Genomic DNA, 21,222 nt, shown 5'->3' with positions numbered 1-21,222 from the left:
GCGCCAGCCATCTCCCCCTTGCACGGTCCCCTGCACGGATACTCCCACCCAAAGCCATTCCGTCGCACCACACCCCCGCCTCCCTCGCACCGCCCTCAGCTCCATACCATCACCCCACACCGCCCCCATCACCGCCCTCTCGCACCGACCCCTCCCAGGGCCGCTCCCAAGCACCGCCCCCAGAGCCAGCCCCAGCACCCCGCCCCTCGCTCCGCCCCCAGCACGCCCGCTCTCCGCCCCCAATCGCCTCCCCTTCTCACAGCTCCCCCCGCCAGTACCGGCCTCTCGCGCCACTCCCATCAGTGCCGTCCCCTCGCCCGGTCCCCAGCACTACCCCCAGCACCACCACCCACGCCACTCCCAAGCACCGCCCCTCAGCAGCGCCCCCAGAACCACTCCCATTCGCTCTGCTCCCAGCACCGCTCCCTAGAATCCTCCACCCCCGTGCTCTCCTCAATATCGCGAATCTCACCGCCCCCAGCACTGCCTCCCACTACCGCCCCGAACGCACCTACCCTCCCCCCCCCCCCCCCCCCCCCCCCCCCCCCCCCCCCCCCCCCCCCCCCCCCCCCCCCCCCCCCCCCCCCCCCCCCCCCCCCGCCCCCTCCCAGTACCGCCCCCTCGCACCAGCCCCAGCACGCCCCAGCTCCGCCCCCTCGCCCAGCCTTCCCGCGGGGCCAGGACGGGTGTGGGCGGGACGAGAAACGCAGGTCCTGGAAGCTGGGCCAGGAGTCGGCGCCTGGAGCGGGGCCAACGACAGCCCTTGAGCTCAGCGCTGCTGCTTCGGGCCGGAACTTCCTGCGTTCCAGGCCAGCCAGTCCTAGCCTGGGCCGGGTGTGCGCGCCCGCGTCACTCGCGGCTTCTCCGGAGCCGGGGGGCCCGGGCCCTACTCCTTGCCACGCGCCGGAGACCTGGGTCCGCCGGTCCGGCAGTGCCCCGCGCCCCTGCACTAGCCGGGAGCCTGAGGGCCCGCCGCACCTGGAACCAGGCGGGGGGGGGGGGACTGGGGGCTCACCCGTTTCTGGCAGCTCCGCCGCGAGACCGGTCCCGATGGCGGCGGCGGTGCTCAGGGACCCGGCGGAGGTGAGTGCATGCTCCCGTGCCCCGCACCTGGATCGCGGAGGTGGGCCTGTCTTCTGTCCTCTCCCACCTCTCCTAGGCTTTTGAGTCTGGGGGAGCTGGAGTGGAGCCACGCCCAGCCTGGGGTGCTGACTCCAGGCCGGCGACTATACAGAGCGCTTCCAATTTCCGAGATCTTAGGAGGCGAGGAAGGCACAGGAATGGGCGTGTACACACGCCTGGGCGTGAGATTGACCTGAATGTTTGAAGAGCAAGTGAAAAACAGTGAGTCCCGGAATGGCGGGCTGAGGAGCTTGGCCTCTATTCTGATAGTGTTGGGAACCATAGAGGCTTTAGAATAAAAGAGGAAACACCTGACTCGGGTCTTGACAGGCTCCCCGGGATGCAGAGTGGAAAATTGACTTGGCGTTAAGGGTGGAGGCACGGAGACCAAGGAGTCCGCTATTGCAGCAGTTTGGATGAATAGTGCAGGTGGCTGGAGGTAGACATGATTGGACTTTAGATCCGGCTTTTAAATCAGGGTGGCCAGATTTTCTAATGTGGAAGGTGAGAAAGAGAAGGGATGGTTTTGGGCTTCAGCAGTTGGAAGGATGGCTTGCCATCAACTGAGATGGGGAAGTTGGGTGTAAAGGAATATTCGATATAAAAGCAGAAGTGAGGCTTTGGCCCTTTTGAGCTCTGATGTTTCAGAGACCCCTGATTGTAGTTGAATGGGCAGCCAGACACCAGTTGTGGTGTTTTCGTGGGGTACAGTTAAGGTTAAGATTGAATACACAAGAGGACAAAGGCCAGACCATATATAAAAATAGAATTCTGACCCACAACCTGCAGGGACCTGCCCAGGAAACCAACCTCTTTATCTACAATAAACAACCCAGGAAGCAGCCTGCTTAAATTAGACGTCAGGAAGTCAGATCGCTATCTCTAGTGACAATCCAGGAACAATAACTTCTGTAACAACTGCCCCCAAATGATCAGGGCTTGATTAATAACTGACAGCTTCTCTATCTTTTGTTCTTGCTTCCACCTTGGGACCAAGGAGAGAAAGCCAAATATGCACCCCTAACAGATCACATAGGATGCCCCACTGCTAGTTAGCCTGCCTGCACCTTCCCCATGCCCACAGCCCCCCAATCAGGGCACATCTGAAACCTTCCCCTTACCTCTGTAAAGCTTTCCCACACCTCTTCCTGCCCTCAAGGCTGCCAAACATAAGTGATGGTGGATTTCTCCCTTGCTATAGCAGTCTCAGTATAAATAGCCGTTGCTTTTTTATTTGGTTGGTTTTTATTTCCACAGTTAAAATATCTAAAATGTGGGATCTGGTATGTGGACAACGGTGTGGTTGTGTGTCCAGTTCAGGAGGGTGAATGAACCTTCAGGTCACGGTGGCAATGATGTTAGAGGGAAAGAGGAGGGTGGGGCCTGAGAACTGAGAATGGGATTTCTTCCTGGGGCACCATGGTTGACTTGTTTGGCATCATAAAGACAGACATGGGCACACCTGGGTGGCTCAGCCAGTTGAGCATCTGACTTTGGCTCAGTCCGTGATTTCATGGTTCGTGAGCCCCACATCTGGCTTGCTGCTGTCAGCCTGTCAGCGCAGAGCCTGCTTGGGATCCTCTGTACCCTATCTCTACCCCTCCTGCACTTGCGCTCTCCCAAAATTAAATAAATATTTTTTAAAAAGGAGACAGACATGGAAGAGTAGAGCTCATGGTTGGGGATGGGGGCTGGTGGGCTGTGTAAGGAGGCGATGTGGTGTCAATATGGGAGGCATGGGGAGGCTCAGTAGTAATGGAGGTAATATTACGTGAACCCTGGGCTGTGCTTATTCACCCCTCTGCATTCCCAGCAGGCCTTTGTAGTGACCCTTGATGGGGCCTCAAGGTTTTTGGTTGGGCTGGGGAATTAGCTCAGGGGCAAATGGGGTCCCCTGGGAGAGCCACTAGACTCTGGGTGAGAACCAGAGTAATGCAGTGTGACTGATGAAGGGACAGGATGTGCCACACAGACAGGGAGGAGGCCCAAGGGTATATGATGTCTGTGTTGTTCTGCATGGCTTAGATTGAAGCCAGAAAAGGGCTGAGCAGGGAGACCTTCAAATCAATGGTTGATGTCACCCTTGGCAGTGGGAGCCACCCACAGTTCTGGATGGGATCATGGTTATATTTGCTAAGAACTTTCTGGATGCCATGTGCAGTGACACGTGAGGGTCCATGGAGATGGCTATGATGTGGGCTGGGATGAGGGGAGGGTAAAGTGACAATGGGGACACAAGGTGCAGTCCAGGACATTATTTGCATATAGGAGTGAGTATGAACCATTGGCCCCAGGGACCTGGTACTGGGGATTGAGGGAGAAGACTGAGTCCATGTTTGTCTGTGGGAAGCCTGAAGTTGGTGACATGGGAGGGGGCCCGCATAAGAGGGGACTGGGCCCTGCACTTCAGGCCCAGAGTGTGTGCTGTGCACTGACACAGCAGTCAGGTGAGGCACAAGAAAAGAGCCAACCTCAGTGGAACCAGGGCCTGGGATCTCCTCTGAGTTGGGAAGCTGGGGAGGTGGGGGAGCAGGGGACAGACAGGGAGTCCTGAGGAGAGAAGCTGATCATGCAATGGACTATCCCCATCATGGCAGGGCTGTGTGACCTTTGAGGACGTGACCATTTACTTCTCCCAGGAGGAGTGGGGGCTCCTTGATGAGGCTCAGAGACTCCTGTACTGCGACGTGATGCTGGAGAATTTTGCACTTATAGCCTCGCTGGGTAAGGCCTTCATACCCCCCCTTCCCCCCATGTCCTGAACTCGTTTCTGCCTGTCCCTTTCCTTCCCATGGCCCATGGGCACAGCTTCCTTCCCCACTCTCCCAGGATGCGTGCTGTGGTTTTCAGGGCTAAGCTGAGTGCAGTGTCCCCCACTCTCCCTGAGGAGCTCCAGCACTTGCTGCCCTGAAACCTTATGGGGAAGGGACCAGGAATGAGGAATCTTGTAGGCAGCCCAGTGGATTCTAGCCAGCTTGGCCACTGTTCACCTGGGTAATCATTTCCTTCAGCTAACACTTCCTAGGGCCTGACTGCTGGGGATTCTAGGCCTGTTGGGACCACTGGAATGTTCCTGCTATACATCCCTGGTGTGTTCTTTTTTGTAATATTTCACTTTCTTTCCTGTGGTCTGTCATCAGGTAGTTCATCTGGCCAAGTGCTGGCCACTTACCTGCCCTGTCTTTCCCATAGGACTTACATCTTTCAGGTCTCACATAGTTGCCCAGCTGGAGATGGGAGCAGAGCCATGGGTACCTGACAGAGTGGACATGACTTCCGCGATGGCAAGAGGGGTCTACAGTGGGCCTGGCCCTGGTGAGTGGAGGATGGGGGAGCATGTGATTTTAGTACTGTCTTCAAGTCATAACTGCAGTTTTCCTCATGTTTGTCGTTGTTTGGGTGCCAAAGCCAATGGGTATATCTCTCTTCGACCTTTCCTTTCCATTCTTGACACATCACCCACCTGTCATTTCTGCTGTGCCAGGGCCCACCTGTCTGCCCTTCCCGTCTCACTCTTGCCACAGCTCCCTCTGTGACAGTCTCCCACATGGACCTACACTCATTATGTCATGATATATGCATATTCTCTTTAATAGTCCTTAAACACCAGCCACTTGGTTGCAATTACATTTTCCTGGGGCTGGACACACCTTCTGCACAGGACTTGTGTATTACCAGCAGCCAAGGCCCTGCTGAAAAGCATTTATAAAGAAGTGAGTTGGAGGGGCGCCTGGGTGGCTCAGTTGGTTGTGTCCAACTTCAGCTCAGGTCACGTTCTCTCATTTCATGAGTTTGAGCCCTACTTTGGGCTCTGTGCTGACAGCTTGGAGCCTGGAGCCCGCTTCAGATTCTGTCTCCCTCTCTGCCCCTCCCCTGCTTGTACTGTCTCTCAAAAATAAATAAACATTAAACAAAATTTTCAGAAAAGTGAGTTGGAGACTCCACCTTTAGGCCTAATACTTGTGCCCCATCCTTGTGTCCTTGGTCCCGGTAAGGCCTCCCCTGTTTTTTGACCTTGCCAGACATAGTACTGCTGAGCAGACCGTTCCTTACCCTGACCTCAGGCTTCTCATCTTGCCAGCAATTCAGGGCATTCCTGGGTCAGGGATGTGTTTGTCATGGGGCTGCTTCCTTCCAGCAGAGTTCCTGTTAATTTCACCAGCATTTCTCTGCTTTCAGATTTTTGCTCTGGAACAGAGGGTGAGCATAGCACATCTATAGGAGTGCCACATGACCAGAATGCCAAGGCAGCCCTGTTTGACCAGAAGGACTACTCCTGTGACATGTGTGGCCTACACTTGAAAGACATTTTGGCCCTTGCTGAACACCGGGCAGCACATCCCAGGCAGAAGCCATACATGTGTGAGGCATATGGGAAAGAGTTGAAATCTAATGCAAACGAGTACCAGCATCCGATGCAGCAGAATGTGGACACGCCTATCAGAAGGGATGAGGACAGGGCCTCACTCATGAAGAGCTGCAGAGATGACATATCAAAGAAACCTTTCACAGTCAGGGACGGTGGGAAGGACTTTGTGGACGGGAAGGCCAGATCCGGCTTTCTGCGGCATCAGGTGACTCAGAGAGTGGAGGAGCCACCCCAGGATGCTGGTGTGGGGGATCGCCACACTGTGCAAAGACATAACAAGTGCAGTGAATCTGGGAGCACTTTCAGTGACAAACCCACGCTTGCTCTGCACCAGAGAACCCACACTGGAGAAAGGCCTTATGAGTGCAACAAATGTGGGGTATTCTTTAGCCATGCCTCCAGCCTCTTTCAACACCAGAGAGACCACAATAGAGGAAAGCCTTATGAGTGCCGGGAATGTGGGAAGTTTTTTAGCCAACACTCCAGTCTCATTAAACATCAAAGAGTTCACACTGGGGAAAGCCCCCATGTGTGCAGCGAATGTGGGAAATTCTTTAGCCGAAGCTCCAACCTCATTCAACATAAGAGAGTTCACACTGGGGAGAAGCCTTATGAGTGCAGTGAATGTGGGAAATTCTTCAGCCAGCGCTCCAACCTCATTCATCATAAGAGGGTTCATACTGGCAGAAGTGCTCATGAGTGTAGTGAGTGTGGGAAATCTTTCAACTGCAACTCCAGCCTCATTAAACATTGGAGGATTCACACTGGAGAAAGACCTTATAAGTGCAATGAATGTGGGAAATTCTTCAGCCACATAGCTAGTCTTATCCAACATCAGATAGTCCACACTGGTGAACGGCCTTACGGGTGCAGTGAATGTGGGAAAGCCTTCAGCCGAAGCTCTGACCTCATGAAGCATCAGAGAGTTCACACTGGGGAACGGCCTTATGAGTGTATCGAATGTGGGAAATTGTTTAGTCAGAGCTCCAGCCTCAATAGCCATCGGAGACTTCACACTGGCGAACGGCCTTATCAGTGCCCTGAATGTGGGAAATTCTTTAACCAAAGCTCTAGCCTCAATAATCATCGGAGACTTCACACTGGTGAGCGGCCTTATGAGTGCCTTGAATGTGGGAAAACCTTCAGGCAAAGGTCTAATCTGAGGCAGCACCAGAAGGTTCACAAACCAGACAGGCCATATAAGTGCAGTGAGTGTGGAAAAGCCTTTAGCCAGAGGCCTACCCTTATCCGGCATCAGAAAATTCACATTAGAGAAAGGAGTGCAGCGAATGTGCTTCCTCCTCCAGCACAGCCATGTGCAGTGGAGACAAACGCTGAGGGCAGAGGTTGAAGCTTGTTCATCCCAATGTCCACACAGGGCAGATTCCTTGTGAATACTAGTTATGTTGGAAGCTTTCTGGACAAAGTGTCTTTTTCTCACCATGGACTTGACCAGACTTTGTCACTGCAAGTAGAAGCCATTTTAGCTCTCCCCACTGGCAGGTCTCCAAAAGTGTGTCTCAACTGGTCCCTGTGTTCAGACCTCTTCTTGTTCCAAGAGGGAACCCCGAGTAGCCTGAGGCCAAAGAAGATGTCATGCCCTCTTTCTGTGACCAGTGTACCTCTGGACATGACCCATCTTTGACCGTGAAGACCTGAGCTGGGTTCTGCTGGCAGCTTGCAGAGTTTTCCCTTTTTTCAAGGGCATGGTTGATCTCCGTGATGCTCATGATGGATTTATCCAGACTCCACATTACCCGTCCCAACAACTACCTAGTTTACATCGCCTTATTGATAAAGCCACTTTTAATCTAATGTGTTTTGATGACTGTGAAGTAGGTTGAGAACACAGTTAAGGTCTACCAAACTAAAAGGGTCTCCAAACCTATTGCCTCAGAGGGGACAGCAGGTTGGTGGAGAAGAGCTCTCAGTCCAGATTTGGCCTTCTTTATAAGTTGCTATGCAAGGCCTCCTGGGGAAGATCGTAGGACCTTGTGGGACAAATGTGATCTGAATGGCATGAATTTTCGTGAACCAGAGATAACCCTGAGGATGAGGCAGGTGTGACAACCTCCACTGCATCTGGGAGCTGCATGAATGGGGTCCCATGTTTCCAGGGGATGCCTCACTTTCCCTAGCACTGTTGATCAGACACTGTTTACCTGTCATCCGCCAAGGAGCCATTTGCCTTGAAGTCTAGCATCTGGTATGCTGGTGTCCTAACTGTCTTACTGGGCCCAGTTGAGACCACAATTTGTATGGAAGCACTGGGGTTGATAACAGAGTAGGTGAGGTTGCAGCAAACTAGAGGGAATGTACCTGTTCTAAAAGTGCATCCACAAATGTTCCCTTGAGTGTGACTGTGCAGGATTCAGCCTTTGTAGAAATTCTCAGAAGCTCCAGACCTCTGTCCTATGACGTAGGCCACTGATAGAGCAAAACTCTAAAGGTTTTGTGGGTACTAAGGCCCTCTGCCCCATTCATGCCACAGCCATTGCTGCGTTGGCAGGGAAATGGGGGCTGAGAGAAGGTAGATATTGTACTCCAGGGATGGAGCATTTGTGACATAGCCAGCCATTTTTGCTGCCACGATATGAGAGAGGAGAGTCAATAGAAGGCTGCCAAATCTTCTAATTTCTAAAATGAATGGGAGATCAGATTTTTATGTGCAACAATTTCTTTAAATGCTTTATTGAGATATAATTGTCATAAGTTTTTTAGTATATGTACACTCAGGGAACCACCACAAAAATCATAATGAACCTATCCATCACCACAAAGCTACCTCGTGCTAAATCTTTACTATCCCTCCTTGCCTTCCCAGGAAACCATAAATTTACCTTTTTTTCCCCATCATAGATTTGTTGGCCTTTCTTAGAATTTTATACAACTTGAATCATAAAGTATTTATACCCTATATTTGGTCTGTTTTCCTTCACATCATAATTATCTTGAGAATTATCCATGCTGAATGTATGAATAGTTAATTCCTTTTGCTACTGAGTAGGGTTCTATTGAGTGAATCCATCATAATTTTTCATGCTTTATTTTTTAATTAAAAAATATCTAATACACATAAAATTTACCATCGTAACTATCTTTAAGTGCACAGTTCAGGGGTATTAAGAACATTCATATTGTGCAGCCATTACCATCATTCATATCATGAGCTCTTTTCATGTTGTAAAACTGAAACTCTGTACCCATTAAACAATAATGCCAATGTTCCCCCTCCCCTGAGCTCCCAGATACCTCCATTCTACTTTCTGTCTCTGTGAATTTGTTCCAGATACCTCACATGAATGAAGTCATACAGTATTTGTCTATTTGTGACTGGTTTATGTCACTTAGCATAATGTTCTCAAGGCTCATCCATGTTTTTGTAGCATGTGTCAGAATTTCCTTTTTAAGGCTGAATAATATGCCATTGAATTTCTATGTCATATTTTCCCTTTCATTAATCTTTCAATGGATGTTTGGTTTACTTCTACCTTTTGGCTATTGTGAATTATGCAGCTATGAACATAGGTGTACAAATATCTCTTTGAGACCCTGCTTTCTATTCTTTTGGATATATACCTGGAAGTGGAATTACTGGATCATAAATTATATTTTTAATTTTTTGAGGAGCCTCCATACTGTTTTCCACAGTGGCTCTACCGTTTTGTATTCTTATCAGCTGTATACATGGGCTCTAATTTTTCTACATCCTCACCAACACTTGTTTTTTCTTAAAAATGTATCTATTTAAAATTTTTGAGTAGTATCTATCTTGATAGATATGAAGTGTTTTTGTGTTTTTATCATGAAAGGGTGTTGGATTTCATAAAATTTTTTTTGTATCAATTGAGAGAGTCATATGTTCTTTCCTTTATTCTGTTAATGTGGTGTATTACACTGATCGCTTTTCTTATGAACTATCCTTGCATTCCAGGAATAAATCTCACTCAAAAAGATGGTATATAATCCTTTCAGTATGCTGTCAAACTCTGTGTATTTTGTTAGACATTTACATCAGTGTTCATAGGGATATTGGTCTGTACATTTCTTGTACCATTTTCTGGCTTTAGCATCAGGGCAAATAAGTTAGGAATTGTTCTCACCTCTTCAAATTTTTAAAATTTTAATAAAGATCACTATTTTTTAATGTGTAAAAGTTGCCGATAAAGTTATCGGGTCCAGAGGGTGGTTTGTTTTGGGGAGGTTTTTAGTTTTTTATTCATTTTACTTACTACTTGTAAGTTTATTCAGATATTCTTTTCATGATTCAGTCCTGATAGGATTCTTGTTTTTAGGGATTAGTCTATTTTATCTCAGTTTCATTGTGTGTGTGTATGTGTATAATTGTTCATAATACTCTTGAAATCCTTTTTATTTCTGTAGAATTGGTAGTAATCTCTCCACTTTTATTTCTGATTTTAGTAATTTGAGTTGTCTCTCTTTTCTAGTCACTCTAGCTAAAGGTTTGTCAATTTTGTTAATCTTTTTGAAGAACCATCTTCTGGTTTTGTTGATTTTTCCCTATTGTATTTCTATTCTCTCTCTTTAATCTCTAAGAATCTTTATTATTTCTTTTTTTTGTCTAGTTCTTGGTTTAGTTTTTTTCAAGTTCTTTAAATTGTAAAGTTAGGTTGTTGATTTGAGATCTTTCTTTCATAATGTAAGCTTCTTCCTTTGTACTGCTTTTGCCACATCTCATAAATTTTGCATTTTTGTTTTCTTTCATCTTTGAGTATTTTCTAATATTCTTTGTGATTTCTCCTTTGTTCCATTGGTTAAGTGGGTATTTAATTTCCACAAATTTGTGGATTCTCTAGTTTGCTCTTTATCAATTTCTGACTTCATCCTTTTGAGTTTGGAGAAAACACTTTGCATGATATCTATCTTTTAAAACATATTAAGCCTTAATTTGTGGCCTAATATGGTCTATCATGGAAATATCCCATGTGCTCTTGAGAACAATGTTTTCTGTTGTTGTTGGTTAGAGTATTATGTAAATTTCCATTAGGCCTGACTGGCCTAATGGAAATTTTGTGTTGTTCAAATTCTTTTCCTTATTGACTTTTTATTATTGAAAGTGGGGTATTGAAGTCTCAAACTATTGTAAAACTTCATTTCTTCCTATCAGTGTTTGCTTTATAAGCTTTCTTGGTCTGTTATTAGTTTCATAAATGTTTTTAATTATACCATCTTGCTGTATAGAACATTTTATTACAACATAAAAATGTCTGAATTTGTCTCATAGGCTTTTTTTAAAGACTATTTTATCTGATAGTAATATAGCCACCCTTAGTCTAATTGCTTATTATTTGGATGGAATATGTTTTTCCATCCTTTTTCACTTTCAACTTACTTGTGTCTTTGGCTATAAAGTTAGTTTCTGTGGACAGCATATATTTGGATTTTTTAAAATTATTTTTTTAATATTTACCTTAGAGAAAGAGGGGGAGAGAAGATCTGAAGTAGGCTGTGTCTGACAGCAGAGAGTCTAATGTGGGGCTCAAACTCATGAACTGTGAGATCATGACCTGAGCCAAAATCCGATGCTTAACTGACTGAGCCACCCAGGCACCCCCAGTTGGATCATTTTTAACCATACATTCTGTCAGTCTCTGTATTTTAATTGGAGAGTTTAAGCCACTTTCACTTAAAGTAACTACTGATAAGGAGGGACTTCTGTCATTTTGCTATTTGTTTTCTATATGGCTTTTTGACCCTCCATTTCCTATATTACTTTTGATTTTGATTGTTTTAATGTAAAATGTTTTAATTCCCTTCTCATGTCCTTTTGTGTATATTCTATAGCTATTTTCTTTGTGGTTCCCATGGAGATTATGTTGAACATCCTAAAACTATAACACTCTAATTTGAATTTATATTAGCCTAATTTCAATACCATACAAAAACTCTGTGCCTGTGCAGTTCTATCTCCAGTCCTTTCAGTTACTGATGTCACAGAATTACATCTTTATACATTTCAGGTCCAAAATATATGCTAATAATTGTTTTTAAAAATGCATTCGCTATTTAAATCTTGTAGAAATTAAAAAAATGAACTTATAAACCAAAGTTACAATAATAGTTTTTAAAACTGCCCACATATTTACAAGTGATCTTTATTCCTTCCTATGGCTTAGAGTTAGTCCAATGTCCTTTGATTTCAAGTGGAAAGACTCCCTTTAGTACTTTTTGCTGGGCAGATCTAGTGATAATAAATTTCCTTGGATTTCGTTTATCTGGAAAGTAACTTCTCCCTTAACCTTTGAAAGACAGTGTTAGCAGATACTTGATTCTTGTTTACCATGTTTCTTTTCTTTCAGCACTTTGAATGTACCACCCACTGTTTTCTAGCTTCTAAGGATTCTTTTTTTTTTAATTAAAATTTGTTTATTATTTATTTATTTTGAGAGAGAGAGACAGAGTGAGGGGAGGAGGGGTAGGGATGGGGAGAGAGAAAGAGAGCAAGAAAGAGAGAATCCCAAGCAGGCCCTGCACTGACAGTGCAGAGCCCAACACAGGGCTTGAACTCACAAACTCTGAGACCATGACCTGAGCTGAAACCAAGAGTCAGACGCTTAACCAGCTGAGCCACCCAGACACCCGTCTGACTTCTGAGGATTCTGATGAAGAATCTGTGGATCATCTTATTGAGTACCTTTTGTGTGTGACAAGTCACTGCTCTTGTTCCTGTAAAATTTCTCTTTGTCTTTTGACAGATTATAATTTGTCTTGATTTGGGTCTCTGAATTCATCCCTTTTGGAGTTCATTGAGCTTCTTGGGTGCTTATATTCATGTATTCCATCAAATCGGGGGCATTTTCAGCCATTAATTCTTCAGGTTATCTCTCCTCTCCTTTGTCTCACGTCCTGGGACTCCGATAAAGTGTATGTTATTCCTCTTGAAGGTGTTCCAAAGGTGCCTTATATTCTGTTACTCTTGTTTCTTTTGATTTTGCTATCTTGAAGTTCACTGATTCTTCCATGTTCTCAAATCTGCTTTTGAATCCCTCTAGCAAATTTTTCATTTCAGTTATGGTAACTTTGGCACTAGAATTTCTTTGATTCCTTTTTATGTTTTCTATGTCTTGTGTGATATTTCCATTTTGTTCATACATCATTTTCTTGCCTTTCTCCATGTCTTCCTTTAGTTATTTGATCATCCGTAACATAGTTGTTTTAAAATCTTTTGTCTAATGGGAGCTGCCATCAGGTTTTTTTTATGAGACAATTTCTGGTGATTTTTTCCCCTCTTTGAATGGGCCATGCTTTCCTGTTTCTTTGTATGCCTTGTGATTTTTTGTTGTTGGTGCTGAGAACTGGACATTTAAATTTAATTATGTGTTAACTCTGGAAATCAGATTCTTCATCTTTCCCCAGGGTTTGCCATTTTTATTTTAAAATGTTTTTAATTGTCAAAGGCCACCTCTGCCAGGGATCGGCCTGAAGTGTATCTCAGGTCTCTTCTGAGCCTGTTAACTTGACTTTTAAGATTCTCCTGTGTATATGATTGCTTTGGAATGTCTTAATCCTAAGTATTTGACTCCCAACGGGAGAAAAGGAAAAATGAAGGGGAAGAAATGTGCTGGCACCTAAAATGCCCTGGAAGTCACCTCAGCCAGAGAGGTAGGGGCCTGTAAAAATTGGATTAGAGTTGCACAAATGCCTGCCCACTTCTGTGTTTTCATCTCTGCAATCAGACTAGAGCACAGATCCTCAATATTTGGAGACTGGGGTCCTACCCAGGCTCCCCAAAACTGCATACAAGCTGCTCCAGGGACACACAAATAGCTGCCTGCCACAGGGCATGGGGATAAGGGATAGTAGCTGCCACAGTGCTAAGGACTGACATTGAGCAAAATTAACTGCAATTTACTGCTTAGGGCTCCCTCTGTAAGTTGTAAGCCTTTGAATAGACGCAGAGTTCTGAAGCCGTTGCAAGGGACACATTCTGCCAATACAATTATTGTCTAGGTAGGGAGATGCCTTCCTAGTGATTCCTATTCTGCTATTTTACCAGAAAACATTCAAATGCAGTATAATTTTTAAGCTTTTTATATGTTATGTAACATGGATTTTTGGTTATTACAAATTAAGCTATGGCCATGAATGTACAGGTCTTCACATGCTTTCCCTTCCCTTGTGATAATATCTAGGAGGACAATGTCTTTGTCCCAGGGCAGGCGAATATTACAGATTTTTAGAAACCGACAAATTGTGTTCTAAAGTAGTTATACCACATTACTTTCCCCAAACAGTGAATGAGTTCTGGTTCTTCCATGCACGAGCCAAGAATTGATATGATCAGGGTTTCTAATGTTTGCCATTTTAATAGCATGTAGTAGAATCTCATTGTGGTTTTACCTGGTGTTTCTCTATGACCTTGAGCATTTTAAAAATGTTATTTACTACCATGTATCTTTCATAAAATGTCCATTCATATCTTTTCCTATTGTTAAAATAAATGTTGGTTGGTATTTCTACTTTGATTAACAAGAATACAATGAAACAGGAAAGAAATTTGTTGGAATTTCAATCATTTATCAATGATTTTGGTAACTTATTTACTTAATGGGGTAACAGTTTTGAATACTGAAAATATTTCCTCAAAATTGTGTACTGTTCCCACTGGGAAACTATAGACACAATATACTTTTAAGTTGAATTTGAATTATAAACATAGTGTCTACTTTCTTACAGCTTCACAGCTAGTGAAAAAATAAGTCAGGCTCTGAGTTCTAGTGTTTAGCTTGCAGCCATTTTCAAGCTACATGCTGTTTCTTTATGTGAAGTTGGGAAAATATGAGCAGTAGGACACCATTGTATCCTCTGTCCATCATAGAGATGCAATAGATGTAACTTTATGCAAAGATTTCTAATTCAAAATCTAATTTAATTATAGATATAGGCCTACATAGGTGATTTTTTAAATCTATTTTGTAAATCTTAATCATTTGAGCATTAATTTGTTAATTTCATTTACATTGTTTCTCGGTATAAATAGGTTCATGATTTTCCCTTTTTTCCCCCTCTCAGTATTTGTGCAATTGTAGTGATGTCTCCTTTCTCATCCTGATATTGGTAATTTGTGTATTTCCTTTTATAACTTGATAAATCTTGCATAGAGGCTTATCTATTTTATTATTCTTAAGGCTTTTGGTTTTACTCTGTTTTGTTTATTTTGAGAAAGACAGAGTGAGTGGGGGAGGGGCAGAGAGAGGGAGACAGGAATTCAAAGTGGGCTTTGTGCTGACAGCAGAGAGCCGGATACAGGGCTGGAACTCACAAACCATGAGATCATGACCTCAGCCGAAGTCAGAGACAACCGACTGAGCCACCCAGGTGCCCCTTACTGACTTTCCCGATAGTCTATTTACTTCATTGATTTCTATTTAGATCTTTATTATTCTGTTTTCTTTTTAAGTAAACTCTACACCCAACATGGGGCTCAAACTCATAACCTTGAGATCAAGAGTTGCATGTTCCACCAACTGAGCCAGCCAGCCGCCCCCCTTTTTTTCCCCCTAGTTTTAAAGTGTGGAAACAGATCCTTGATACTTTTGGTTGCTGTTGTTGTTGTTTAATGTTCGTTTATTCTTAGGGTTTTACACCCATATGGTTTCTCTGATGTGCTTTAAGGGCTGAACTGTATCTAAAGGCCTTCCCACATTTTTTACATTTAAAGGGTTTCTCACCAGTGTGCATCCTCTGTTGTTCAGTAAGGAAAGAATTAAGTCTAAAGGTCTTGCCACACTCCTTACATTCAGAGGGTTTCTCACCAGTATGAACACTCTGATGTCCAATAAGTTGTCCATAGACAGTAAAGGCTTTTCCACATTCCCTACATTCATAAGGCTTCTCACCAGTATGAATTCTCATATGTTGAACTAGATAAGAGCCAGAACTAAAGGCCTTCCCACACTCCTTCCACTCATAGGGTTTCTCACCGTATGAATTCTTCCATGTTGTACAAGGTAAGAGGCACAACTGAAAGTTTTTCCACATTCCTTACATTTATAGTTTCATATCAACATGAATTTTCTGATGTTGTGTACGATGTACATGTACTCTAAAGATCTTTCCACATTCCTTACATTTGTAGGGCTTCTCACCAGTGTGAACCCTTTGATGTACAGTAAGTTGATGGCAACTAATAAAAGCCTTCCCACACTCCTTACATTCAGAGGGTTTCTCACCAGTATGAGTCCTCTGGTGCTGAACAAGGTGTGAGCCAGTACTAAAGGCCTTGCCACACTCCTTACAGTCATAGGGTTTCTCACCTGTGTGAAGTCTTTCATGTTAAACAAGGTATGAGGCCTGACTAAAGGCCTTCCCATATTCCTTGCATTCATAGGGCTTTACCCCTGCATGAATTCTCTGATGTACATTAAGAAATGAACTAAGTCTAGGGGCGCCTGGTGGCTCAGTTGGTTAAGCGTCTGGCTTTGGCTCAGGTCATGATCCTGTGGTTTGTGGGTTCGAGCCCCACATTGAGCTCTGTGCTGACAGCTAGCTCAGAGCCTGGAGCCTGTTTCAGATTCTGTGTCTCCCTCTCTCTCTGACCCTCCCTGATCATGTTGTCTCTCAAATATAAATAAAAGAAATGAGCTAAGTCTAAAGGCCTTTCCACATTCCTTACATTCAAAAGGTTTCTCACCAGTATGAATTCTCTGATGTCGAGTAAGTTGTCCATACACAGTAAAGGCCTTCCCACGTTTTTTACATTCATAGGGTTTTTCACCAGTATGAATTCGCTGATGTTGAACAAGGTATGAGGAGGTACTAAAGGCCTTTCCACATTCTTTACGTATAAAGGGTTTTTCACCAGTATGGATACTCTGATGCTGAAGTTTTCCATACACTATAAAAGCGTTCCCACATTCCTTACATGCATGGGGGTTCTCATCACTATGGATATTCTGATATTGAACAGGGTATGAGCTACTATAAAAAGCTTTTCCACATTCCCCACATTTATAAGGTTTCTTACCAGATGATTACTCTGATGTATAGTAAACTGATGGCTACTACCAAAGTTCTTCCTTATATCCTTATATTCACATATTCCATATTCCTTATATTCACATGGTTTCTCACCAGTATGAATTCTCCCATGTTTAACAAATGCTGAGCCTCTAATAAAAGCCTTCCCACATTCTTTACATTCATAGAGTTTCTTAACAGTGTGAGTTCTCTGATGTTGAACAAGGTACAAAAAGGTACTAAAGGACTTCACACGTTCCTTACATTTATAAGGTTTCTTACCAACATGAAATCTCTGATGTACAGTGAGCTGATGTTCATTACTAAAGTTCTTCCCACAGTCTTTATATTTGTAGGATTTTTCACTAGAATGTGTTTTCTCATATTGAACAGGGTTTGAGTATTGACAAAAAGTTTTCCCACGTTCCTGATAGTCATATGATTGCTATTAAGAATTCTCTGATGTAAAGCAAAAGGCATATATTTGTCAATAGTGGGCATTTCTTTATTGCTGATTGTCTTATCCTCCAACTGAAAATCTGAAAGAAAACAAAAATATTTTGTTTTCCTATAAGAGAAAATACAGGAATATAAATTTCTTTGGAAGAAAAGAGACAAACTAAACATATCCATTAGAAATCAAAAGCCTATATTATACTAAAATACTGTTATAAAAATTTTTAAAGGTCAAAGAGAAATGCAGAGATTAATGAGAGTTTATTTAAAATAGTAAGTAAGGTTCAAGATAAAATAGATTCCAAATCTTTGAGGAGCATGTTGAAAAACTGATACCCAAACACCATCCCAGACCTCCTGAATCAGAAGACACAGGGCAAGTTTCCAGGCACTGAGATGTTTAATGTTTCTAACAAATGTTTCTGATACAGATGAAATTTCATTTCCCCCCACTGTGACTTCTCTTTATTCTTTGAATAAAACCCATGTACCTTTCATTAATATAGTCCCTGCTTACTGATCTATCAGGCCTCTTATCAAGTCACAATTTTCTTTGTTCCCTATTCATCTCACTTTCTCCTTTCAGCACTTGGAAAGTGTCACAAATTTTCTCATCATGTCCCTAAAATTCTTTGGCATGTGTTGTTTGCAGACTGGATCTTTCTTATCCTTTATATGTTTAAGGTAAAATGTCACTTTATCCAGAATACTGTAAATTGCTGACCTTGTCTAAGGACGTCCATGTCTTTATCTTCTGTTATAACACTTAATTCTTGTAATTCCAACCTATTTTCAATTATACAATTATTTCTCTTTGTTAAAAGTTTTAATTTATTTCTCCCAAACCTACCTGTCGTTGGTAGTATTTTGGCCTTCATGACCTTTGCCCTCAACATGCCTGTGAATATGTTGCACCACGTGGCAAAAGATATATAATTAAGGTTACTAATTAGTTGATATGAGATGGAGACATCAACCTGGCTTATCTGGATAGTTCCCTAAAGAACGGAGCTTTCTCCTGGCTGAGGGCAGAAAGGGAGTCAGGGACAATCAAAGTGTGAGCCGGACAAGACTTGCTGGTTGCTGGCTGGAAGGTGGAGGGGACCACATGGGAAGTGTGAGGAGGAAATAAATTGTGCCAGTAACCAATGAGCTTGGAAGAAGACCCCATGCCCGAAGGAACTGGAGTCACAGCTGATACTTGGATTTAGCCATCCTGTGCTGAACCAGTCTACAGAACTATTCGATAACAAATGACTAGTCTTAAGCTACTAAAAGTGCGGCAATTTGTTACAAAACAGTAGAAAACTAACACTTTCCCCCAAAGCAGCCCAACCTCTGTTTCATTCAGTACTGAACTATAACCCCCTGACACACAGCAGTAATGGACTGCTAGGGGAAAATTCCCAGACAAAAGAAAGAATTTGGATATAATTAAAAGACAGTGTCATACAAATAATTCACTGAAAATCCATTAATATGATAGAGAATCCTTTAGGAAATAAACAACTTCTGGAATGGGGCAAGGAAGGTATAAGGTACCTTTGCCAAAAAGTCAGGTACATTTCCAAGACTCCTAGGTTTCTCCAAGAAACAGAAGAGACTTAATATGGAGCTCTGGATGACAAATACAATGACAAAAGGAATACATGACTGATTATTTTGAATTATATACTCTGAATCAATGTTAATGGATGGATAAAAGATGAGCCCATCATAATTCTTGCAAGAGAACAGAAAAATTATTTTTAATCTCTGTTATTGAATAATCTCCTACTTAGAAAAAGTATTTAACTACTAGTAAAGAATCAAATAATTTCTCTTTTCACTGGAGCTATGTTTTAAAGTAACCAAAAGTACTAGCTTAGAAAATGAATAAATATTTACACAGGAAATAACAGTAATAAAGTATCTTCCTACAAATAATATTTTTTAATTTTTAAAGCTTATTTATTTTGAGAGAGAGAAAGCGAGAGAGAGAGAGAGAGAGTGAGCGCTTGAGAGCAGGGGAGGGGCAGAGAGAGGGAGAGGGAAAATCCCAAGCAAAGCAGGCTCAGCACTGTCAGTACAGAGCCCAATGTGGGGCTTGAACTCACGAACCACAAGATCATGACCTGAGCTGAAACCAAGAGTCATGCTCACTAGCCACCCAGGTGCCCCTATTCTTAGCACCTTCTCAAGTATTTAAGGATGAAATGTTATAATTTGTGTAACTAACTTAAATGGAACAGCAAAAATTCTTTATATATATATAGAACAAAGCAGCAAAATATTAAACATTGGTGAATCTATATGATGGTTTTAAGGACTGTTTTTTGCTCTTTCAACTCTTACATAGTTTTTAATTCAGCTGGCAAAATGCAAAACCAAACCAAAATAGACCTTTAAGAATGGTACATTTCTAATATATTAAGACATTAAAAACAATAGAATTTATTTTAAAAAAAAAGCTCTCTCAAAGTAATAGAGGTAGACTGATTAGATGCCAATTATATAGTGCTGAATAGTGTTCCCCCCACCTCAGAATGTGAGGAAAAAGGGTTTTTATATATGAGAATAATTAATACGAGGTCATTTTCGATTAGTGTGAGCACTAAATTTAAAATGACTGGTGTCCTTAGAAGAAAAGGAGAGGAGACACAGAGACGGACACAAAGGAGAACACCCCGTGACCCCGGGGGCAGGGACGGAGCTATAAGCCAACGATGCCAGCAACCTCTAGAAGCTAGAAAGAGGCAAAAAAGAATCCTTCCCTGGAACCTTCTGAGAGAGCATGCCCTTGCCTCTTGGGTTCAAACTTCGGGCTCTAAGAATTGTGAGGCAGATTTCTGTTGTTTTAAGCCACCAAGTTTGTGGTAATTTGTTATAGCAGCACTAATTTACATGTCTGTGGTAATTCATTATGGCAAAAACTACTACACAAGGATAAATGTGTAATATAGAAAAGAGCTATGAAGTAGATGTTAAAAAACTTTTCTGCAGGTTAATTTCCATTTCTGAAAATCAATTCTAACCAAATGCTGAATAATTATAGGAATAAGTAGGGGGTAAGTGTCAATTTTAATAAAAAGTACATAGAAGCCCACCAAAATGTGAAAAACATAGTTAAAACTAAATAAAAATTTAGTTTTTAATTTTTTAAAGTTTATTTGTTTATTTATTGAGAGAGAGTGTGTGTGAGCAGGGGAGGGGCAGAGAGAGAATCCCAAGTGCTGATAGCACAAAGCCTGACACAGGGCTCGATCCCATGACCCAGAGATCATGACCTTAGCTGAAATTGAGTTGAATGCTTAATGGACTGAGCCACCCAGGCATCCTAAAACTAAATAAAAATTCTGAAAGCAAAAGATAACAGTCCCTGAGAAAAATTACAAATGTTAAACATGAACATTTTCTATTAGAACTTACACAACTTTTGATGCACCTGGGTAGCTGGGTCGGTTAAGTGTCCAATTTCGGTTCAGGTCATGATCTCATGGTTTGTGAGTTCGAGCCCCAACTCAGGCTCTCTGCTGTCAGCCTGTCAGCGCAGAGCCTGCTTCGGATCCTCTGTCCCCCATCCCCTTCCCTTTCCCTGCAGGCACATGCTTTCTCTCTCTCTCTCTCAAAAATAAATAAACATAAAAAAAATACTGATAGCAATCTGAAAAGCATGTCACAGTGTTGCTGTAAGAATCAATAGGGAAATACGTGTAAAATGCCTAGAAGAGTGTCAAGCATAGAGCATGGATACAGTTGTTACTTTATTGCAGTTACTTCTGCTATTACCACCACCACCATCACTACTGCCTGCAGAAGAGACCATGATCAAAAAGGGAAAAAAGTCTGTATGGCATGAGTAAACCGAAGAAGAAAGATTTCATACCTCCCCCGACAAATTTTCAGTTAATAATTTTTCTTCTTATGTCTCAGAAAATACAAGATAAAGGATACATACTCGTTCCTCTACTATATCAACTGTTACATCCAAATCCACCGTCACATTTTTTCTTAGCACAAAACTCCACCATCTTATCTCTCCAGCTCAAGGCCATCGCTTCCTCAATAATTTCCTCCTTCAAATTCATCCATTTTGACCGCTCATCGGAGCCTTTCCCATCATAATGATGCAGGTGTAACCGCATGTCCCAACCGACCCCATCTCCCCGTGAGCAAATGCCTCTGCAGAGCCCTGTGGTCACTCTCGTCACCGCCTCAGCCCGGTCTGCGTACACCAGGCCCGCCAGGCTTTCGCTCCTTGATACCCCTGAGAATTTCCCATTCCGGGAAGGCCAGATCTTGAGTTCGACGCTCAT

At 43.0% G+C, this 21,222-nt stretch overlaps 2 protein-coding genes and 1 long non-coding RNA gene across 4 annotated transcripts in view; 1 reads left to right on the top strand and 2 right to left on the bottom strand.

The window, feature by feature from the left end:
- LOC115280870 overlaps positions 1-1,265 on the bottom strand; it is a 19,165-nt gene extending 17,900 nt beyond the window's left edge. The window contains exon 1 of the long non-coding RNA XR_003903982.1: positions 1,016-1,265. This is a non-coding gene — a long non-coding RNA (uncharacterized LOC115280870). The remainder of the gene's footprint in view (positions 1-1,015) is intronic.
- On the top strand, positions 687-9,042 carry ZNF792 (zinc finger protein 792). Of its 2 annotated transcripts, XM_029925925.1 has the most exons (4): positions 687-1,083; positions 3,720-3,846; positions 4,315-4,437; positions 5,302-9,042. In XM_029925925.1, exons 1-4 carry the CDS (start codon positions 1,051-1,053, stop codon positions 6,840-6,842), a joined length of 1,824 nt encoding a protein of 607 aa, XP_029781785.1. In that variant the 5' UTR covers positions 687-1,050; the 3' UTR covers positions 6,843-9,042. The 2 variants fall into 2 exon arrangements, with proteins under 2 accessions (XP_029781785.1, XP_029781786.1); XM_029925926.1 differs by lacking the exon at positions 687-1,083 and having other exon boundaries at positions 3,753-4,211.
- Positions 9,043-15,085: 6,043 nt separating this feature from the next.
- ZNF30 (zinc finger protein 30) lies at positions 15,086-21,222 on the bottom strand. The gene is given in 6 exon segments (XM_029924266.1): positions 15,086-15,400; positions 15,557-15,873; positions 16,083-16,295; positions 16,568-16,916; positions 20,661-20,716; positions 20,892-21,222. Coding segments are annotated over 6 exon segments (1,581 nt in total).

Source organism: Suricata suricatta, chromosome 16 (genome assembly GCF_006229205.1).
Source record: "Suricata suricatta isolate VVHF042 chromosome 16, meerkat_22Aug2017_6uvM2_HiC, whole genome shotgun sequence".
NCBI lineage: Eukaryota > Metazoa > Chordata > Mammalia > Carnivora > Herpestidae > Suricata > Suricata suricatta.
Note: the sequence above shows the minus strand (reverse complement) of the source record. Positions and strands in the feature narration are given on the sequence as shown.